The 24,338-nt window shown below is 34.6% G+C and overlaps 1 protein-coding gene across 1 annotated transcript in view; it reads left to right on the forward strand.

Annotated features, from left to right (window-relative positions):
- Positions 1-24,338, forward strand: part of AHR (aryl hydrocarbon receptor) — a 59,869-nt gene that overhangs the window by 29,790 nt on the left and 5,741 nt on the right. The window contains 8 exon segments of the mRNA XM_027684690.1: positions 7,040-7,155; positions 10,555-10,644; positions 12,422-12,545; positions 15,938-16,068; positions 16,903-17,105; positions 18,851-18,960; positions 20,459-20,600; positions 21,396-22,665. Of these exon segments, the coding sequence (XP_027540491.1) occupies positions 7,040-7,155; positions 10,555-10,644; positions 12,422-12,545; positions 15,938-16,068; positions 16,903-17,105; positions 18,851-18,960; positions 20,459-20,600; positions 21,396-22,665 (2,186 nt within the window).

Genomic DNA, 24,338 nt, shown 5'->3' on the forward strand with positions numbered 1-24,338 from the left:
TCTGTTCTTCTCTTGAGCCTAAGCATCTTTGGGCAAATCCTACATTTCTTTCTCCCTTAAGTAAAAGTTATTGTATACTTGAACATCCTCACAGCTGGGTAGACTTGTGCTCTCTCTGCCATGTCTGATTGTGTAGCTGATGAGCTTGCGTTTTACTGGGTTTGAATTTGGGTTATAAAGAACGTACTGGATGACTGGAAGTGGAGGAGTGCACATGCACAGAAATTGCAATATGTACAGTGCAGTTCTGTGGCACTGTGGGGCTCTGTTTTGAGTCACTTGCACAAAGTCTGCACACATAGAAATTCTTGATTTCTAGACTTGTACATTAGTAGGCAATCTATATCTGTACAGCAGTTAAGTTATTGACTCTCAAAAGCCCAGGAACTGCCCAGTACCTGACCAGTTACTTTTTACCCTTGTTCCTTTCTCCTTTTTTGATTAGTGAAAATTATTTTAATCTTACTTGTTAAAACTTATTCTGGCAAAAATGTTATTTCCCCTCAATCTCTTTTTTATTTCCTTCGGCAATCTACATAACCTACTAATATTTCTTTAATATATTCACGGTGGGATGATTTATCCTCTTGTGATAGCTGCTTCATGGCATTTTCTCTCTTGAACCACGAACGATTTCTTTGAGGCCAAATCAAGAAATACCTGTCATTTGTGGCTCAATGGTTCTTTCAGTTGCTTTCCCTAAGTATGTAGACATGTTTATATGTCTCCGCATTAGCTGATAATATGCTCATGAATCAAAGTATTGTGTCTTCTGAGGCTGAAGGTTGATTGTTACTAGTTTTATAAGCTATTTTGGCTTTTTTTCTGGAAAACATAGGCAGTTCCTGCCTATGTTTTATTGGTAACTTTTCTGCTTTAAAATATATTATTAGTGTTATAAGAATGAGTATGACAATAATTAGTGTTGCCATAATTTGGTGCATTCACTGATACTTAAGAGGAAAAAAGGTGTCCTTTGTTACTAGTCACTTCCAAATGTACATTATCACCTTCATTTTTCTTATTTTTACAAAATCCAGTAATTCAACTTCCATGACTGCTTTTGTAAGTTGTTTTCTGCCAATATTGCTCTGGACTGTGTCAGAAAAGTGATGTATTTTTTACATTTTTATTAATGTGTTTACATTTTGGAGGTTTGATAGTAATGAAATATGCATGTTCTTATACATTTCTTCATCCACATGACCCATTGTAAAGCTATCTTGAAAATTACTCAGAATTCATAAATGAAAAATAGTAAATGGAAAATTTAAGTATGAAAAATAGACTGAAAACTTGCCGCCAATACATGTAATGTGTTTTACTTGTACATGCAGCCTACACAGTAGTTCATCTTGCCTCTTTGAGTAGCATAACTAAAACTTTAGACTACAAGTATGATAATTCTGAATTGTATTTATTTTCTCTTGTATCTCTGAATACGAAGCAATCCTTCAGAAGTTTTATTAGTGAAATGTAGAGTTTCTGCTGTCTAGAAATGTAACTATTTGCAAAATATGGAGTCAATGCATCTTTTATCTTTCTAGAAAACTGATTGCATTTTTTCTTCATGTCACTTAACTTCTATAAACATTTTTGCCTTTACAGTATCAGAGATTGCAGGTGCAAAATGTGGGTGTATATAATATTTTCTTCCACGTAAAATGGATCTTTTGCCAGTATAAACAGTTCATCTTATGTTAATGATTAGGCAAGAGTTTAATATTAATCTCTGTTTTCTCAGTAGTGCCCTCCTCGTCTTATTTTGGCTGGTGAACTTCATTTTGAGGGTTAGCATTTTTTGCTGAAGTGAGTAAGACCACCCCCCTCAAGAGAACTGTTGTTTTTTTAAAGTAATTCAGAACAGACTAGTAGAATTTATAAATCTACTGAAAAGGTTATGAAACAGTCTCAATTGGCTTTGACTGCAAACTTTGACCTGTTTGGCCGCATTGTGGAAACTGTGCCAAGATTAGATATACAGCAGTTCTATGAACCTTTTTAAGATTAAATTTCAGGACTGCATGACTGATGTGGTAGCAATATACTTGTGATATTAGGCAAGTGTTACTTTAATACAGTTTTAGACTAGAAGAGATCATTCACCTAAAAGTAAAAATTATCTTGAGCCTGATTTAAAGAAATTTGTTGCATGTCAATATGATTTTAAAAGGTCTGGTTAAAGCTTGCCATTTTGATTTTCCATTCTCTACACCTCTCTGCAGTGAGCTACTCTGGCTCCTCTAAAACTATTTACTGTGTTTTTTCTTTGGTGAAGAAAATGTAACAAAAAGAAAAAGTTCTAACCACAGAGTATCTTGGTATGGTTTCTGTGAAGCTTTTCAGCCAGCGGTTGCTGAAACAGTTTATATTCACCACTCTAATAACACGAGGCCGGTTTAGATGAATTTTGAGATGGAAAGTTTAATCATACATTTCTTCACTCCTTTGATAATAAGAAGAGACATTTGGTTTGCGAACGCTCAGGTTTCAATGGAGAATATTATCTCCAGACTCCACGGCTGAGCACTAGCAAATATGTTGTATTTTCTTGATTTATGTCAGAAAAACTTCTTTATTCACTCAACACAGAAAAAACCCCCACTTTTAGTATTTTTTGTTGTTTATTTTGTTCTTTCTGATGCTTTCAAACAAAATGTTTGTTTGGGGTTTTTTCCAAGTGTAGTAGTTTCTGGATTTGAAGTAAACAGTATAATAAACTTGCTTTGGATGAGCTGAGTATTGACAGTGTCCTGATATATGCTGTGATGAATACCACTCTTGTTTTATGGACAGACAACTGACTATTGCATAAGGCATTAGTCACATGCATTTTAGAGGCATTTTTGTTAGATTTCATTTTTACTGGTATGTCTTTTGAATATTTGTATAAGTATTTGTAGGTTTGTCACTTCTTTCATGAAAAGGGGAACTGGAACAATTTTTAAATGCCTCTCTATTACTTTAAGCAGTTTAACTGTTAATATTATTCTCTTAATGTAATAGTAAAGTCAACATCTCAAATATTTGTGTGTTAAATCAGGCTTCTATATAAATGCCCATCAGAAACGTGGCTAATAGTTGCTGGCATATACCTTATGCTGAATTCTCTGCATCTCCAGTTACTTTATTAAGTTTGCAACAATTAGTACAGGTAGAGACCTGCCAAAGAAATCAGTAGAGTGTATTTGCACTTGCTCTGTGACAGAGTAAGGAATCATCATTTACAAGATTCCTGCTGAAAGTGCTCTGATAGGTACAGGTGGCTGCATGGTCATTGATTTTGCAAGCTGAAATGGGTGAAATAGTGGAGCTGGGACTTTGGAGCAGCTGGCTGTCAAGTGAGGAAGTCATGACAAAGGCTCTCATTGAGAACCGGAGTTATAGCCTGGAAGCAAGAGGACACCGGTTGTGAGTTGAAGCTGGGGGAGGGGAGCATACCTACTAAGTATAATCCCTAGAGATCAAGTTTTTGAAGGTGAAAAAGGCCTTTTTCATCCTGGACTAGGACCTTTCTATGAGGACAGTGTGGAGGTTAAATGAGATGGTGGATAGACTTATTTTTTTAATAATTTTCGTCATATTAGATTAACTTCTGAATATCTCAGCAGATAATTCATTAAATTAATCTATCGTGTATTATCAGTTGATTCAGCCTGCTGTTTATAACTCATTCGTATAACTGACTGTTGTTCCCTGGAAAGAAGAAAGATTGCTTAATACCTCTTGTCCTTAGGTATTGAATATAATTTTTTTAATTAATAATTATGCGGTTTTAAAATTAAAGATGTCTTTTGGCAGTAGATGGAACTCAGTTGCTGGAATTCTCTTTCAGACCTGATGAAGTAGTTGTATGTCAAACTTGGGGTTTTTTTTTTCCCCAATACATACTGTTAGTCTAGTATGCATCTCCATACAAGTCTCTTATCACCTGAGTGTAACAGTTAGAACCAGAGATAAGAAGCTGGTAAACACTGATGACAGCATTGTTATTTAATTTATCTTTATAGATAAAATGTAAAACCGACTGTCTTTTACATTTGCTGGTTTGGGTGCTAAAGCATTTCACAACTATGAAGGAAATGTACCAGAAAATACAACGTTGTTTCATGTCTAAAAAAATCTATCAAAGGTCACTATCTAGTTTTATTGTCTTTGGGATTCAGCTTGTACTTCTAATCAGGGAAATCTAGGCAATGGAAATGATGCTTATTGCTGGACATAGGATTAAATGACAATCATTAACTTGGAAAGCAGGTGCTTACAATCCAGCCCTCCTGCTAGAATTGTGTAACAGATGTTTTTTGGTTTGGGTTTGTTTTTGGTTGGTTTGTTTTTTTACAGATATAAACAACTTTGATTTATTTTTGTTGATTTAAAGATATTAATGGGAAATTCTGAGAAGTAATTTGATTGTGAATGTATTCTAGAGTATGTATTCAGATTTTTTGTATTTACTCTGTGGGAGTATTCATGTTTTAATTTCCCATGGCTGAAAATTAAGAGGGGGTAGGCCAAAATGAGTTGTACTTAATTCAGAGATTCAAAGATTATAAAGTAATGAACCATTGGGATTATTTTGTCTGATGACATGAGTAACATAGAATGAGAACTACCAGAACACATGGCTCATTTTAAGCTAGGTCATGTTGACTGTAATATTACCTTTGGATAAGTTATGCTTTTTAGATTTAGTTCTCCTTTTCATTACCTGTTACTATATCTCCAGCTGATATTTCCAAGGCCACATCATTGTGTGCTGTGACCGTCTGTTCAGAATTACTGCCTGGCAAGGTGACCTTACCTTACTGTGAGGTCCCTTGTTTCTGTTAGCCTTCAGTTTGACTGTATAGAACTACACATTGCTAGTGTGTATCCACATAGCCAGGGTTGTTCAGTGCCAGGGACTTGGGTAGCTTGTAACAGGTGTTAACAGGCCTGTAATTTATCTGTCAAAACAAGGTAAATTTGGATTTGTTGCTTTTTTTTTTCAGGGGCTATACACACCCAATGATGGGCACAGCTCTAATTTCCACTGTATCTTCCATTTTTATTAATCCAGATTGTCAGCAATTTTCCATCTGCCTCAGTTTACAACAGCTTGATTCCACCCACATTCTGATTTCTGCGAAGGGTGTATGTTCCAATTCAGGAAAATGTTTAACTTCACGTGTACCTCTTGTACACTTATAAAGTTAGGAGGAATATAGCCACCAGTGCATCGTCTGTGTTTGAGCTCTAGAGCTATGTTAATTGATAGATTTTATCTATCAGATTTTATTCCATAAGACATTATAAAAGATAAAGAAACCACCTGTATATCATTATATATGGTATTTTTCAAAATGGTAAGTGTGATTAGGCATCTTTACTTGCGACTTCCACAGCTGAATGGGGCTTTTTCAATAATCATAAAATATAAATTAAAAAGATAATAAGTTTTCTTCTACTGATTGTGGACTTCAGTAGTGTTTAGTGAATATTCTAGGTATCCTTTTCAAATAATGCTCAGGAAAAAAAATTGGCTACATATCCCATTGACTTGAATTCAAAGTGAATTTGCAACTGCAACTCTGTGTGGTCTGTTGCAGAACTTTTTAACTATCTGGTAGGAAGAACAGCATTAAGGTTTAAATTTCAAAGCAAACCCTTAGATAACTTATGATCTGATTATTCAGTTAATGTCATTTTAGAACATGTTTTTCGTCTACACTGCCTTTGAGGGATATTTTAATGAAAACTGTCTGGCTTGAAAGTTGTTAATTGCAATGATAGCTTCAAAAAACCTGAAAGGCATCATTATAGGTAGTGTGAAATATCATTTAGCGTAGTTTAAAAGCAAGTGAACAGAAGTTCTTCAGGATTCTTGACTAAAGTTCTGAGCAGTGGAAAAATAAAAGTTTTCAGCAGGTTGAAAAATTGGTTGGAATTTAGGGTGGATATCTCACAGCTATGGGATAAACTGTGGTATTTTACAGAAGTGCAGTTGTTTTTATAAATTTCCATTGCTTTGCAGCTTAGAAATTTTGGAGTTGGGGCAGGTGATGACCTTTAGCTTTATGGCAAAGGTTTAAGGTACAATTGCTCAAGTAATTTTAAGCTGTTTAGGCACTGCAGACCTACTCAGACTAATTTCAGATTTGAAGACTATTTTTTTCTCTCTTTTTTGGAACTATGTAAGGTAGGTAAATTCTGAGTTATAGGTGATCTACTGGTAATTAATTTTACTTGATAGCATCTTGTTTATTGGAAGAATGCAGAGATGGGAATGTCTTTTGGAAACTTGTAGCAATATGGTCTGATTCTTGATCTCTTAGTCACTGAGTAATTTTTCCTTTCAATTGGATGTATTTGTGATGTGAATAATGATGATTCATGGTTACAGTATTTTATCTGAAATTGGAAAGTTTGCTTAGTTGTTTAAATGGTTAAAATTTAACTATGACAGAAAAAAGAAACCCGAACCCAAATCTTTTTGTTTGAAATACCTTTCTCTGTTTTCTTTAGTGTGTAATGCGCATTTAGGGTTCATGTTTCTTTCCTTCCTTTCCCTGAAGGGAGCTTTATGTCTAGAGCAGGTTTATGTATCTGATGAACCATAGTTTGATGTCTGAAATTAGATGAGATAAGTGCAACTGTTTTCATACCTTAATACAGAGTTGTTGTCAGGTTATAGGAGGTTGGTGTATGAAAACAAGTGTCATTTGTTTGTCACAGGAGTGACAGACTAGAAGTGAGTCTTATAGTAAAGACAAGAAGAAGGAAAAAAAGAGGTATAAAGTAATGAGATTTGGATTGATTTCAATAATACTGCTTCTGTAGTGAAAGTATTATAGTATAGAACAGAGAAGGATGACAAATTTGGAGGTTAGCTCTAAAGGTAAGGAAAAGGTTTGACATGGAAACAGAAATTTTCATTAGATTGACTTTATAGGCAACTTTTGAATACATTTTTTTCTTACACAAAATAGCACATCATTACGTAAATTTCTAATGAGCCTTTCAAAGATAGCTCAACGTTTTTCTTTCTTTGTTCTAGTTGCATTAAAATCTTCTAACTCTACAAGACCAGAAAGAAATGGCATTCAGGAAAACTGTAGAACAGCAAAGTCTGGAGAAGGGATGCAGATCCTGGAAGGAGAACTCCTACTGCAGGTATTTTTTGCAATGGATATGTTGTACAAAGATTTACATTAAAAAACTATTGTATGTAGCACACTATATTCACTGATGAGATTGAAAAAGTAAGTTTTCTTATTGTAAAATCCTTTTCTCATTTTCTTTAAGGTAATATTATACAGCTCTTGCACTTTTTCTGGTAGCGATGTAGAGTGGTGTTAGAATATGGGCTCCACTTCAGTTTTTCCAAGTAATTTATTGGAGGTTTCTTTCCCAGCTCTTTGCATCTATTGTTAATAGAGATATTAATATAAAGTAATGGTCTTCGTAAGGGTCAGATAAGTTAGTAATTGACTGTAAATTTGGTGACTAATTGTCTAAAAGAAACCATTTCTCTTTAAAGGCCTCAGGGTTGCTAAAATATCTAGCTTTCTTGGTGGTTTGAAAGAACTTAACGTCCATAGTGTAGGTTCAGGACAAAATTTAAAAAACACCTCAACTTTCAATAACTTTCAATATTATGAACTAATGGAAAGTATCAATGAAAAATAGTGTTGGTGGTTTTCTTTTTTTTCTTAAATTCTCTAGCCTGTTTTGATGTCCTAGAGCGTCAAAACATATGAATAATGATATAATACTAGGTCCAGATTAAACTTGGGAAATTACTAATAAAAGTATTCCAATGTTCTAATTAGTTTCACAAAATAGATTTTACTGTGACCTGCAGCTTCATTTGAAATATGCTGATAATCTACCTTCTTCACAGGTTCCCCACTGATGTATCTATTAGAAGTGGCAAATCATTGTCAGAGCCAATTGTTTGCTTAGAGCAAAATTAATTTCAGTGTTCAAAGAGTAGAAATGAAAACAAGTTCTAGGAATCCCACAAAACAATTACTTTAACTTAATACTAGTTGAAAATTGTTTTCTAACCAACTAAAAAACTAGGACATGTATGTAATTTTCTAACCTTAATAAAGTATAATGAAGAACAGTTATGGAATTACTGCAGGTGAACAGCTTTCTTTTTAAACAAGAATTATCTAAAAAGGTAAAATATAAGGTTTATATTGGAGGCATCTATTTTATGTGAAATATAGGGGGGTTTCTACGACTTCCAAGTGGAAGTGATATGAGGGAACTGTTTTCCGGTATGAAAATTAAATGGATAATATACATGCCCATCTTGTGAAGTAAGTAAATTAACTGAATTTCCCAAAGGAGTTTGTTTTGTAAATATTTTATATATGTGAAAAAAATTCTGAGAATGAATATACAGATAGAGTTATCTTAGGTAATGTAAAAACTCATGAGAGATGAAAGTGGGAATTTTCTAGAAGATACTGGGAATCAGTAAGATGTAAATATTGATAAAATCCTTCCCTTAAAGTATAATTGATGAGTTTGTTTGGGTTTTTTTGCAAAGGTGGTATGAATACACAGCATATTGTTTGTATTTTTTTCTATTTGTTCATCAGATGTTTTCTCTTGTTTCCTAACAAATAGGAAATTGTCTTAAATTGCCAACATAGCAACTGCCTTACCAATTCAATATACTGTGGAAGTAGAGATCAAATACATAAATGTGCCTTCCTTAAAATCAAAATTATGTTCTTCATAATTTTTAAAATTATTTCCAATTTTTATTTTAAATACATGATATATTATGGTCTCAGCAAGTTTATGATAAAAAGTGCAAGGCAAATGATGACCTCTAAGAAATTTTTAAAACTTCTCACCAGTAATGAACAGTTTCATAATTGCCTTTGTATTAGGAGTATTGAGAGCATTTTTTAGGGGCACAAATTTTATCTTCAGTGCTCCAGAGTTCTCACTGAGAAATTTCACTATTTCTCTAAAAATAATTATTTTTGGATTGCATTTTGCAAAAACCTCCATCAGAACTTACCTCCCGTTTATTGATATATCTGGATACATGCATTTTACAGTATTTTTGGCTTACAGAATGCATATGATTTTTTTAGTAGCAGTCCTGGTTCAAAGTGAACTCTGTACCAGAGCCACAGTAAAATGTGGTTGCAATCCAGGTACAGGAGGTGTACGTAGCTTTATATGACATAGACCAGAATAACCAATTTTAATGTTTGAGACAGAGTTAGATACTGGGCAGCTTGCAGACTTTTTATATCCAGCACTTGAGGCGAAATGCCCTACAGAGTAGGTCAGCAGAGGACACAAGCACCTACCATTGTGGCATTCTGCTCTCTTGAAATTACTGCAAACTTCAGCAAACCCAAGGATTCTATGTAACAAATAAAGATTTCTTGGCTATGCTATGCTATTTAATGTCAAATGATTATTAAGGTTTTTTTAGCTCAATCTTTATTAATGTAAAATTCACTAAACTTGTATAAGGACTTTTTACAGAGCTCACAACTCCATGAGAGTAGATTAAGATATGTCTACACATTAAATAGGAGTGGTTCACAGTGTTTAAAGGCCAGTCATTTAATCAGATATTTAACTTCTATATTATTAGATTGTTACAGTAAGATATAGCATATCCTTCACTTATTTAACATTTTCTGTGTTACATTTATTTTGTATAATAAAGTTTTTAAAAAATGTTTTGAGTATGCTGGCCAAATTTCTCTTTGAATGCAGCTGAGGAAATTAAGTGGCACAATGTACTTAATCCAGCCCCTTGAGACGGCCTTTTGTTAAATCTTGACTGAAATCCATAGAAGTAAATCGGCACCTTTCAGATGAGCTGCCAAGTCACAAATTTACTGTTTGCTATCACAACAATTGCCATGAACTGTATTGATTGGGAGTTCAGATAAATGCCCTTTGCGTGACTTTGGGTGTGGAGCCGCCTAGTCTGCTGCTTCATGGAGGGGGAAATCTCTTCAAAAACATTGTTTACTTGCAACAGTCCACTTGTGCAGAGGTTTTCTATTTTAAGTAAGCTATAAAATGTTTTCTTGGACTATATGGGTGATCTTGATAGCTTGATTTCCTGTTCACAGAGGCCTGCCTGCACTATGAATAGAGTGGATTTTGGGATTGGGTTTGTGGCACGGCTCTTGTTTGTGCTGGTGGACAGCTGGGGATACCAAAGGCTTGAACCACGCAAGCATTGTGAACTGTGATTGATATTAGAAAAACTTATAGTTGTTCATACTGTTGTTCCTCATCCACAATCAAAAGTATTTAAAAGTCATCAACAGGGTTTGGCTTCTCCCCTGAATTTTCCAAAAGAACATTTTTATTTTTTTTCCATTAGAGCTAGTTTTCTTCATTGTAACAGGTAGAGAGATGCAATGAAGAATCCTGTTTATGCTGTTAGATAATTATATGCTTTTGCATGCTTCACATTTTATTTGGAGAGTAGAGTATAGGTAGACTTACAACCACAATAATTGTCTGGAATTTTGTCTGTGAAGGTGACAGATTGGTGTGTTTCCTCCCCAGGCATTAAATGGGTTTGTCTTAGTTGTTACAGCAGATGCTCTGGTGTTTTACGTCTCTTCTACCATCCAAGACTACTTGGGCTTCCAACAAGTAAGTTTATTTTTTCCTCTATTTTTTTCAGAGGTTTTGCTTACTTTCAGAGAACATCAGTGTTTGTATTTAGGGTCTGATAGTTTGTGTAATAAAAATCTCAGTTAGGTACTTTGGGTTGGATCACTTTGAAACCATATTACTTTTCTATCAGCTTACATAGCCAGGATGTCAGGCCAAGCACAACAGGAATATAATTTCCAAAGTTGAGTTAGGCAAGATAGGAAGTTTTCACACTTAATTAGTCTTCACTGTAACAACTGTTTGAAATTTATACTGTGGTGTTACCCAGTTTATGATGCTGAGTGAGACATAATTCAATGGGAAGGTAATTATTTTAATAGAAACCTTTCATGCAAAATTATTTCCATATGGCTTGAGATTTTAAGTATCAAGTGAGTAATTTCAGTATTTTTAGAATTTTAGTGTTCTCATGGTCATGTTTATTTATTTGATTATTTCTTTCAAAACAAGCTTTTTTTTTTTCTTTACTTTCTTTGGTGCAGATCACATATGGCTGATTTTAGTGGGCTTTCAAGCCAGGTACCAAACTAGTAAAGACCAAGGCATGGCAGGCAAATGTTACCTTCGTTACAGAATTCCTGGGATTACTTTATGTGGAGATGACAGAAGCTTAGTTATGGTTATCAATGCATATCTGTGGATGCTGAATGTTGATAGATTCAATTGCTGTCTAAAAATAGGGAGAAATTCTGCTTAGTCTGCAATTTTAGATAACTGTTGAAATGGGGAATGTTTGTGTAAAAGAAGGTATTTCAAACAAAACATCATTATTCCTGGGGATACATATTCTTTCAGTGTTGGGGAATGAAAAAAGAGAAAAGCTTGGAAAACGAATTGGGTATAAAATTTATATAGTAATACTAGTAAATCAAGTGCATGATATAGACAAAAACCAGCATTTCTGGCAATTTGTTCTGGAAAATACTGATTGTTTTATTAAATTCATCAAAGCAAAATTGGAGTTAAACTTCTGCTTTTGCCAGTTCACCTCAATTACTTTAGATCTATGTTTCATTTTAAATATTTTTTGTTTCTATAATGGTTGGGTCTTTGAAACATGCTGAAAACAGGGAACTTAACTCCTCTCAATCAACTGAGTCTTATCTTGAATATTTTGGGTGCTTTTTTCCCCCCTTACTTTCCTTCAATGACTGATCCTCGGTGTTGTACCTTTGTCATTTAGATTACATTCCTAACAACACAATTGGTGGTGATGTAAGATCTTAATAATTACATGTTTTACACATCCTTAAGGAGTGACAAAGCTTTCAGGCAAACAAATGCACTGTTCATAATCTACTTGGCTTAGTTTTGGAAGTTGTTTGGTTCAGGGTCTTTGGCTTCTTTTGTATTCCTGTAGCACGTATAATGGGTCAAGTCAAGTACTATCTGGCAAGTACTTTATTTACCAGTATGTAAAGTTAAATTACTTAAACAGAACCTAAGCATAAAAGTTCTAACCTTTCTTAGATAAAAGCAGGTAAAGAAATAGTTGACATAGTGTTATTTTTTTCCCTAAGAAAATATTTTTTATTATTGTTTCCCATGTTTGCAGTCATGGGTGTAGCTGAATTCTCTGTGCTGCTAAAAACTGTTTTGTGAAGCTTTGCCACATGCGATTGTATGTATTTATCCCTGAGCAAACTGAATTTTCCCATATCCATAGCAGTGTTGTCAACCAGACAGCTTATATCATATTGTCATATAATTTTCTTATTCTTGTTCTTTCCCACCTTTTTCCATTTGTACATAGTCGGATATTATACACCAGAGTGTATTTGAATTGATTCACACAGAAGACAGACCTGAGTTTCAGCGACAGCTACACTGGGCATTAAATCCTGCCCAGTCGGCAGATTCTGGACCAAGCGTACAAGGTAAGAATGCAGCCAATTTCTGTGTTTGTCTGTCTCATTAGCTGGGTTTTTTTAATTTGTGTATGTAAAAAAGTCTAGATAACTTTATGTGAAGAAAGGAAGGAATAACATCTTTTAAACTTATTAGAATTTTATTTAGGCAACAGTTAGAATTACTGTATTTTGCACTTTAAATAAGCACTGCTATTCATAGCACAGCATCATAAAAATATTAATTATACTTTAAATTGGAAGATTTTAATTTGGAGCATAAACGACAATGTCTTACATGTCTGATCGGTCTAAGAATGTGTTAGTGATGGTGTTAATACAGGGAATAGTGCATTCCTTGCTTAAGTGACCTGCTATATTGAGAAAAAACTAAAGGGAAAGGCATTTCCTATATATCGGAACAAAGATGTGTAGGTACAGATAGTTACATGTAATACAGGAAGCATGTGCCTGCCTTATAATTACAATAAAACCATTGAGACAACTGCTCTATTTTAATTCTCCGTTTTACACAACTGCTAATGAAGTACGTAGGTAAAATTCTCTGTTACTGTGACTTGATTATAGATTTTTTTTTTTAATCCATAACAAGTCCATAATGTTTTTTAATAAATCTACCATTCATAAAGTAATTTGATTTTAAACTCTTAGCAGTTTCATATTTAATATTTTAGAGTATGAAAATGCCATGATTTGATAGGGAAATTAAAAACAACAGATGTTGTGATGTTTGAAACACAACTCAGTATATTTCATTTTTTCTTTTGGTGGTCAACATTGTTATATCATCTATGGATCAATCTACACAGTCCTGCTGCATATACTGCACAAGTAGTTAATGGCACAGTTTAGTATAGCAAACAGCTGCTGGTGCTCAGGAACCAGATTTTTATGTGGTGACTTATTGTTTGCTTTAGAGTGAAATGGTGTTCTATAGCACTTAAGCAAGTGCATATGAATTTATGAAAGATTATGTTTAAAAAGTACAACACCAGGTTGAATTGACATCAAATTTGACTGAATCACTGGAAGTGCTGAGCAGTGTTGCAATTGTTTGTTTCATATCTTGTGTTTCTAGTTTGCTAAAAGCTGCTAGTTATGCCCCATCTCTGAAAATGTTCAAGGCCAGGTTGGATGGGGCTTTGAGCAACCTGGTCTAGTGGAAGGTGTCTCTGCCAATGGCAGGGGGGGTTTAATTAGGTGATCTCTAAGGTCCTTTCCAACCCAAAACATTCTGTGATTCTATGATGACTTTTGAGCCTTGGGTAGCATAAAAGATTTGGATGTTGAGGATTTTTAAACTGAATTCAGATTTATAACAAAGGATAATGCTATGATCATGAGGGTGCTCTCCATTTTCGCTAAATTAATTAATTTCCTTTTTAATACATTCATCTAGCATTATGTAGATATTTATAGATATACTATAATTGTTCTCAGGCTTCAGCACAGATTCCAGTCTGAGTCTGGGAACTAATACTGCACTTCTTGTTGAGTGCTAGAGCTGCACTCAGTCAGAGTTGATATTTTTGAATTATAAGTTAGGATTTGCAAGCTGTTTCTTTGCTCTTTCTTCATAATCATTGCTTCTGCAGAGAGCATCCAACCTGTCTCAGAAGTGTTGAAAATTCTCACCAGCATATAGGGAATTAATAAAAAAAAAAAAAATCTGTAACAGCAGAAAGTAAGGAAGTAAGTTTGCTTTGTCTGTTGAGAACCATTCACATGATGAGTCTGGGAATTTGTTATTTTATAATATCAAAGTTAGCTGGTAGTTATCTTGGACTACAAGTATCTGAATTTCTGGTCCTGTGGGGTTAGCTCATAATAGTGGCTTTGGCCAATACACAGTTTTGCAGATGGCTGTAATTTCAGATTATCCCTTTTTGTACACACTATAACCTAGAGCCCTTTTTCTTTTTCTCAATACCATGAAGTTTGTTCAGAAAAAATTGACCTTGCATAGCAGTTCTTTTAAGAAAAAAAAAGTATCTCCTGATTTTATCTGAAAAGCTGGATAACTCAACATTTTTTGTTGGATTTAGATGGCCTTAGGTTGCAAGGTCTCTTGGTGAACCATCAGCAATCTCATTTGTCTCCAGTTCTGACCTTTGAATTAATAGGAGATTAAATTGAACTGGCTTTTGGTAAGGATTTGTTTTCCTTTGGGTTTGGTTTGCCATTGTGCAAAACACTGAATCTATCTGTAAGTTTTTCCAGCTGTCCAAGAAACAAAATTATGTTCCAGAAAACATAATGTGGTGTGTTATGAAGTGATATGCTCTCTCCACCTCATCTCCAACTCTGGAAGGTCAATATGGGTTCTTAAAATCTGTACTATTCTTTTGTCCATACATGACAATCAGTTCTCTCAGAGTACATGGACTATTTTTTTAAATAACAGAGTATTTAACACTCTACAGTAGCATTTTAAACGTTTTTTTCATAATATTCTACATATATAAATTCCTAGGGAATGACCATTTTGTGGGTTTTTATATGTATTGCAAACATGATCACTTTGCTAAATTCGCTGTGAGTAGACACGCTCTGGTATTTCTGTATGTGTAGTCTCATGCATACCATATGTATTTTATCCGAAGTTTATTGATTTACCTTCTGTTTTTACTTTATATTCCAAATGTTTGTCTGTTTTCTAAATGCCACTTAGCAGCAAATGCTTTTCCTGAAGGGGTTAACTGTGTTTTTATCCTAGCTGACAGTCGTGTTTTTTTAGTATTTTTTTAAAACAATCCACAAAACACAAGTACTCCAGGTACCTCTGGAGAGGTAACTAGGGTGTTTTGATCAGCAGAGCCCAGAAACATTTTCACTGTTTAGCAGAGTGCTTTTGCATCCATTAGAAAAAGTACCCATGTTGATTTATTGTGGTGGTTTCCTAAAGATGGTTATTTTTATTTATTGCTACAGCTTTCACCTGGCTGTCTGAAAAGTAACCATTTGATCTCCTGCATTTTTGAATACCCCGTTCCTGTAGTTGCTACTACAGGGACCCTTTTTGCAGACCCTACTGTTATACATGGATGTGCTCTCTGCTGAGAACTCTACTTTCTGCAACTGATTGAGAAGCTAGGTTGTTGACAAACATAATGAGTAAATTAAAAACACAAACAACAAAAACCCCAAAGAAAAAAATACTTAAAAATAAATTGTATGCAGTTTTCAAATACCATAGCCTGTAAAACATAATCCCATCAGAAAACCTGATAACTAACCAGTGTTGCAATCATTATAGGTTCTGAGGATGTTTCCAGTTTACATTGTCCTTGCTCTGGTCATGACCTGATGCTTTGTTTATGAGACAGAAGATCATTTGTTATAGATAGCCTTCACTAGGTGTTCTTCTAAAAATAATCCTTATAAATAATCCTTTCCTGCAGGAGATAATGGCTTTTCACAGCCAGCAACCTATTATAACCCAGACCAACTTCCTCCAGAGAATTCTTCCTTTATGGAAAGGAATTTCATCTGCAGGTTACGATGCCTCCTGGATAATTCATCTGGATTCCTGGTGAGTATAGATTTACGTAAAAACTTCCACATATGCTTAAAAGTTGGGCATCTGCATTATCCTAACAAGATGTACAGAAACTTATTTGCTAAGTCTCCAAAGATATCTGAGCTGCTTGAACCAGAATGTTTCAGTTAGTGACTCTGTCTCCTTTAACATGTTGTCACAACCAGGTGCAGGTTCTTTAATTTCTCATAGCTCAGTTTCCTCAGTGAAATGCAAATAAGCATCTGCTTTTGTAAAGTACTGTGTGATTTGCAGATAAAAAAGCATTACAAGATTATTTTCTGTTGGGTATCTTGAGATGCACTAAGTTATAGTAACTAAGAGGACCATAGTTTTCCCTTATTATGGAAAGTCTGTGCTTGCTCCTTTTAATGTTTTTTGTTAGTCAATTATGTAGATTTTGGAACAAATATGTTATCATCCTCTTAGTGACTTTCTACAAATAGAATTCTTTACCATTGCAAAATGAAATATATAAATCTGCAAGATAAATGTTGTTATAATTGTATGGATGTATAATGCCATGTTTTTTAGAATATTAGAAACCCCAGTTGACACTTGGTATTACATGTTAAGAGGTTTTTTTTACAGAACAACCTTCCATTAATTCCTTTTTGCATGATTTGATTAGTAGATCTTGAAGTGTCACACTCAGGAGTGTAACAACAGTATTCTATACTTGCTAGGGAACTTTTATGTGTGCCATGCTACAAAGTTTGAATCTGATGATCTTAGAAAAAATAAAAATATATGTTTTATTTCATAACAGAAATATCTTAGTCCTAAATATCTCCAACATATAACAATTACTTTTTTCTTCATCCTAAGGCTATGAACTTTCAAGGACGGTTAAAGTTTCTCCATGGACAAAACAAGAAAGGGAAGGATGGTGCTACTTTGTCTCCTCAGCTTGCTCTGTTTGCAGTAGCGACTCCCCTGCAGCCACCATCCATCCTTGAGATACGAACCAAAAACTTCATCTTCAGAACTAAACACAAACTGGATTTCACACCTACTGGCTGTGATGCAAAGTATGTGTAAATTATTCTGCATAATAGTCTAATAATTCGCTGATGAGATAGGTTTCATGTATGTATTTGAAATATAAAGCAGTCTACTCTTTTGGTATATATGCTGATTCAGTGATGATTACTTAGAAACTGTTATGGTTTTTCTCTTCAACCCTCTTAGTAAGTAAACAGAAATGGGTTTGTCATAGTCTACTTCCTTGAAATAGCATACTGCTTTCTGACTTTCAGTTGTTTAAAAACCAGAACAACACCACTGACTCCCTCAGAAAAAAAAAAAACAAACCAAAAAAAAACCAAACCCACCAAGACGAAACAAAAAGCAAAGGCAGCACAAACCCAACCCAAAATAAAAAGCCCAAAAGGCAGAATACTACTGAGTTAAGAAAAATTTCATGTTTAAATCTGGTTTTAAGTTTGGTTTTAGAACTGATAGAAAAAGTGTTTCAATTTATTCTACATGCATATTTTCTCATTCAGTTCAAATAGATGTAAAATACAATGGAAATGTCATTTTCTTCAAAATAAACAAATTAAGTCCTTTTTTATATTACGACTTTTACCCATTTCCAAACCATTCTTTTCCCTATGTAAGATTGGGAAACACTACTGCATTACTAGATCAAAATAATGTAAATATGCATCAACATGGCAAGAAGCCCATTAAGATGCTTCTTTATCAAAATAAAAGCCTCTGGCCTCCTTCCTTCCTTCGTTCTCCTTTCCCTCCTGTTTTTGACTGATAATGCTTTCAGATTCATTTTCAGTGGAATCTCATATGGATTTCTATGCCTACTTGTAGAATAGAATCAAATTACTCAGTATTCTGTCTACTGTGAGACCAAAATGTTTTACTTGACTTCTGTAAACTGATACAAGTAAAAGTTAACAAAATGTTAACACAACCATCTCTTTCTTCTGATTTTTTCATTCACTTGAAACCTTCAATTTTTGTAATAGTTTTTACTCTTACATATATTGTTCCCCATCCCTACTTTTTCCTTTTTTTAACCGTCTTGTCTTTGAATCTCCATTTCCTTGTTCCAAATCCTGTTTAAGTCTCTTTTTGACTATTTTATCATGTATCTCATAGAGATCACTTGAATGCTGTTAAGTTTTTCGTCTCCCCGACCTCTAGTAAAGTACTCTATTTTAGCTACCAGGGTCAAACATGGCTCTTGACAGTACTCCTCTGAGGTGTATCTTGTTTAAATGCAAATGCAAGGGTCCCAAATCAGTAAATAGCAAAGGGGATATAGTTACGAGATACACCCTGTTTTGAACTTTAAGCTACTAAAAATACTGAGTTAGGCAAGAAGATTTAGATAGCTAAAGTTAAACCCCTACTTAATTCTACATGCAAGCACCTACAGGTAAATGCTATGAAATAGGACTAAAAAAACAGTGTCTTTCATTGTAACAAATGGGAGCTGCCTGCTAGAAGTGAATATGCTCAAAAGTATGGAATTGAGTGTCCAGATGTAGGCATCCACTTTTTTTTTTATGATCTAACAGCTTTTGAAACCATTTCTAGTCACTGAAGGCAACCTGGTAGAGTAGTTAAGATTTTATGATTTGTTAACTGTATTTTTTATTACAGCTGTCCTGCTTCCGCATACAATTGATATTGCAACAAAGTATAGTTAGCACTTGTGTCTGAAATGTTCTAGCCATAAATAATTTGCTTGGCATTCATTCTGTGACTTGGTTCATCAGCAGCATTGCAATTTTTTGTTTTTAACTTCCAGAGGAAAGATTGTCCTGGGATACACTGAAGCAGAGCTGTGTATGAGAGGAACAGGATACCAGTTTATTCATGCAGCTGATATGCTTTATTGTGCTGAAAATCATATCCGAAGTAAGTTTCGTTCCCCAAGAAAGACTGAAAAATCAAAGTATGGAGTATTTTTTCAGTGTGAATGTAATATGAAGTACTGTTCAAAGAAAAAGTTAACACTGTTAAAGAAAAAGAACACTTTATTTCATGTAATCTTTCCCTCCCTATAAAAACTTATAGTGATTGAAGAAATATTTACTATTCCTATCTGGACCCTTGTAGGAGATATATATTCCAGTCTCTGTCACATCTTGCTCTTCTCACTTCCTTCTCTGCTCAACCCAACTTCTACTATTTCAACAACTTCCTTTGGGCAAGGAGACTAATTCAAAGATAGCTTTTCTGTTAGCAAGTTAAATGAAGCATTTTCTTTTGATACTGGTATAAGATTTTTACCAGAAATTAATCTGTGATTTAACATGCTAGTGTCCTACCCATTTCTGGTTTTGATTCTTGACAGTTTGATTTGCTTTAACTAACGTTTTATGGAGAGAAGTATGATGTTTTAAGCTAAGGAAATAGGTATCAGCTATCTAATCTATAACTATTTAGTGGACTTTGGTTTTACTTTTTTATTAGTTGTAACATATTTGTCTTCGGAATTTACAGAGTCATCTTCAGGACATTTTGGTGCTTCTTTTCTACTGACTTCTCTTGAAAGTGGTTTTTTCTTTTGTCCCCTTATATAAAATTAAATAGCTCCCTCAGTACGTTAGTTCTCAACCTTTATTAAGCACATTTTCTATTTCGGGTATAGCTCAGTCACTGTTGCCTGTCAGTGGTTTTGTTTCTTTCATAAAGAATAAGGAAGAAATGGTTCCGGAATAGAATGGGATGAAACTTCAGGATGAATACTTTGAAATTTTGTCTTAAAACTTTTTTTGCTCCACTTAGCATGCTAATATTAAAAAAAGAGGTCTTGTAGCAAAGATTATTTTTGGTTAGGATTCTTAAGCTTTCCTAATACTTTTTGTTTAATTTTTCTATCTAGAAATACTTTTTTTTAGCAATGTACAATGAAAATGTAGTATGTTTATCAAGCATTGTTAGTGAGGTGTTAGTGTGAGTGAAAAATAGATTTTGAAGTACCTCTGCATTAACCAGTCAAAATGTGAAAGTATTGGATTCAGAATAAATGTGTTTTCTAACTGCTTAAGTAATAGTCACTATTTGGAAACAGGAGAGTCCTAGGCTATTGTCATTTACAAGTTCCAATATTTATTAATTTCTGTTATTGAAGAAATAAAAGATGAAGCTCAATACAGAATGCTGCAAATCTGTAGTGGATATCCTACAATTGCTTGCACTTTTGGCTTTTATTTTACCAGTAAATTACCTCTTAAAGTGATCAATCATCCTGTTTCACTGGAAATGCATCAGTACCACACAGAATTGGGTCATTGAGGACATGAGATTTGTAAAATTGCTACGCAAATGGGATTGCTTTCATGACTGTCATACAGATTTTCGTGGTTTTGTTTGCTGTACAGTAAACAGTATGCTTACTCTTTAACTCTAGTGATGAAGACAGGTGAGAGTGGAATGACTGTATTTAGGCTTCTAACCAAAGAAAATCGATGGGCCTGGGTACAGGCAAATGCTCGTCTTGTCTACAAAAATGGAAGACCAGATTACATCATTGCCACGCAAAGACCTCTTACGTAAGTCATTACTGCATGACATAGTATACTTCGAAAACTGAAACCTTTTGAGACTGTTTATATTCAGAAAGGATTTCTTTGTTTTTAATTAACATCCTTTAGATTCTGAATTCCAAAAAGAAAACCTTAAATTTGCTAACAAACACTTAAAAGAATTCTGATATTTCAGAACTTATGTGGCATAGTCGTTTTTGAGTAAAACTTTAGACATTGATTTCTTGTAGAGAGTAAGGGCAGTGGTACAAGGACAAAGTTATTCCATCCACCCTATTTTTAATTCGGTATCCTCATTAGCAAAAAATGAGAAATCCAACTGCAGTGTGATTTCACCAACAAATAATATAAAGAAATTCAGTCCTTATGGTGTTGAACTGACTTCTACTTAATATGGAATTCAGCATTTTCATACAGGTTAAATAATTTTACTAAGGAGTCTGTAAAAATGGAGAAAAAGAGATACTTCAATATTCATTTACTTGCTACACCAGGAAAAGCATAATGCATGGAACAAAGCCCATTTATTTTAATTTCAGCCCATAATGCACAGAAAATGGTGTATGCTATCTAGATTTAATTAGAAATGTAATATGTAAATGTGGTATTACAGTTATAAGCTCCTTATTTCATAATCTGCCTCTTGGTTTAACTCAGGCAAGTTGAGCTGGAATAGATAGGAATTTGAAAAATGCCTACAAATAGAATAGTTCATTTTTTTATATTAATTCCAGAGGACAAAAAGATTATGGTAACTGTTTAGTAGTGCAGTATTATAGCACATATCTGATTTATTTTCAGAGATGAAGAAGGGGCAGAACATCTACGGAAGCGTAACATGAAGTTACCCTTCATGTTTGCCACTGGCGAGGCTGTGTTATATGAGGTATCTTTCCCTATGTCAAGCCTTATGGATCCCTCTCAGACGAAGAGTAAAAGCACAACGGGAAAAGGAGCCAAAGCAACTCTACACAATGAGTCCGTTGATCCAAACTCCCTCCTAGGTGTCATGTTAAGGCAAGATGAGTCTGTTTATCTCTGCCCTCCAGCATCACATAAACTTTCCTTTGAGCGGAACTTCTTTGCGGACAGTAGGGATGAACTGGGCGGTGTTGTTAGCAGTGGTTGGACAGATAACCTCCTACCTGCTGGAAGTCACAACATTCTCAAACGGGAGCTGATGGAGTGTTCCCAGGACAGTACTGTTGAACTTCCTGAAGACAGTGCAGCACTCTTTCAGGATAACAAAACCAGTGATTTGTACAGCATCATGAAAAATCTGGGTATTGACTTTGAAGATCTAAAGTGTATTCAGCAGGATGAGGAGTTCTTTAAAACTGAATTATCTGATGTGGATGATATTGGGGACATCAACATAACTGATGAAATCCTGACTTATGTTCAGGATTCCTTAAATAAATCTGACTTTTTATATTCAGAGTGTAACCAGCAGCAGCCATTGGTCCAGAATGAAGGCTGCTTGGTACAGCAAGACTTAGATCCACATCAACTTCATCAGCACCAGAAACAGCTCGTGGAGCAGCAGCAACAACAGCAGCAGCTCTGTCAAAAGATGAAACATATGCAAGTCAATGGGATGTTCACAAATTGGAGCTCTGGCATCAACATGCCTCTTGGCTGCTCTCAGCAGCAGCCCCAGCAATACATGTTCCCTGGCATGCATGCCACTACATCTGAGTTCTCTTACAAATCAGAAGTGAACACTTCTCCTTATGAGTGTAGGCAAGAGTTTATTCCTTACAAGCAACCCACAGCAATGATGCCACAGCTTTCTAATTTTGCTCAAATGGATTTCCCTGCATCAGCTTTTGACAGATCGACCTATTCTGCTTCTTCCAACTTTGAGGATTTTCTCAGTTGTTTGCAGCAAGTCCCTGAAAATCTTGAGTGTGGGATAAACTCTGAGTCAGTTATGCTAACTCCTCAAACATGCTATGCAGGCGCTGTTTCTATGTACCAGTGCACGCAGGAGGCACAGCCCAGCTGCGTGGATCAAATGCAATATGATCCTAGGATGACAAATCAACAACAACAAACGTTGGTGAACAAGGTATGGTAAACAGCCTTGCTGCACTGCTTGCATTTTGAATCGAGTTCATATTGTTTTGGGTGCAGAGTTTGTCATGAATGAATTGCTGAGTTTGAGACAGATAGGTTAACAGTGTGTGAATGTCTTTGCTTTATTTGTTCATTATATTGAAGAGAGTTACATTTGGTCAAGTTTATATATATGTGTATCTGCAGCCTGATAGCTCTCGTTGGCCATATTAATCAAGAGTGAATGAACTAGTCTGTTGTACCTACCAGTAATTTTCCTGATAGGAGCAAAACAAAAGTAGATTGATCAAAAGCTTGGAATTTGTTTATACACCTTTTTTAGAGGAGTGGAGTGATGTCAGTAATATTGCTTGGCACATTGATTTTCATTAAATATGTTGTAAGTATGAAAAAAAAATCTTGTTTTTAAAGTGTTAGTTTTCTCTAGCTACTCAGGTTCCTCAATGATTTTAGGATTACTGAAAGTATTAGATTATAATATATGAATGGCATGAAATATGAACTATTGTACTCCTGCACACAATGTTACTGCAAAAAAAAAATTATATATTGCTCTAAGTGAAAGTAAGCTAGTTCCTCAAGCTGCTGTCTGAATTATCTGCTGAAGACAAGAGAGTAGGAAAAAGTTATATTTGCAATAAGATAAGTTAGACCTTTTTCACAAAGGAGAATGCACAATAAAAGCTGTAGAAGATAGCACCCTGGGAGTAGCACACACTACAGTTTTAAATACAGTACTTCATAGGTAAAATTAACTTGAAAATAAAAAAATAATTAAAAATTCCTGATACTGAATAACCTTTGTTGAAGTACTTTCAATTGTACCATTTATTTCTGTTAATGCTGCTCAAGTACAGAGCGACAATTCTTTGTTTTTCCTTCCTCAATGAGTTAATGTTCTGAAGTACTGATCCTGCACATGCTTATGCACATGCATAAGCATTTACAGAATTAAAGTATTAATTGGCATTTAACCTGTGCAAGGCAAAGGTGAGGAATGCAATTAGAACATATCCAAGTTTTTGATATGCTTAATACAAGCACAAAACATACCCTTTTTAAAACTGCTTCGCTACTGGAAAAAGACATCATTGCAGAATTGCAGAAATTTACCTAAAATATAGAATGGTTCAGCAAGATGGATAGCTTCTCCCTGAGTGCCCAAGGGTTGAAATAGCATGAAGTGACTTTGACAAACTGCAGTGTGCGAACTTGAGCACTGCTTGGCCGTATGTTGCCTGGCTGTATCAGTGTTATTAGTCGTTCATAGTGCTTGATAATAGGATTGCAGAGCAGTTCCAGGGTCATCCAAGTTTGCCTGTATAACAGCAAAGAATTGCTCTTTTCACAAAAGCTATACCGGTGTGATGCATCAGTTTTGAACAACCAGTGCATTCACAATTCCATTTCTCATTTCTTTATTTTTAATATTTGGTTTCAATTATGTTCATTTTGCAGATTATTTTGTTGTTACACTGCCTTAATCATGACCCCTTTTTGTTATTTTCTTCCTTACATTTTCTTCACATCTATCTGTAAAAAGTTTAATGACTAAGACAGCACGTCTGAAAAATATATTGTCTATTGCTTCATATTTACGAGAATACTGTGCTGCAATAACAATATTGAATTTAGTTTGTTGTCGTAAAAAGTGAACAAGGGCCA

The sequence above is a fragment of the Neopelma chrysocephalum genome, unplaced genomic scaffold (assembly GCF_003984885.1).
Source record: "Neopelma chrysocephalum unplaced genomic scaffold, ASM398488v2 Primary Assembly neopelma1_67, whole genome shotgun sequence".
Lineage (NCBI taxonomy): Eukaryota > Metazoa > Chordata > Aves > Passeriformes > Pipridae > Neopelma > Neopelma chrysocephalum.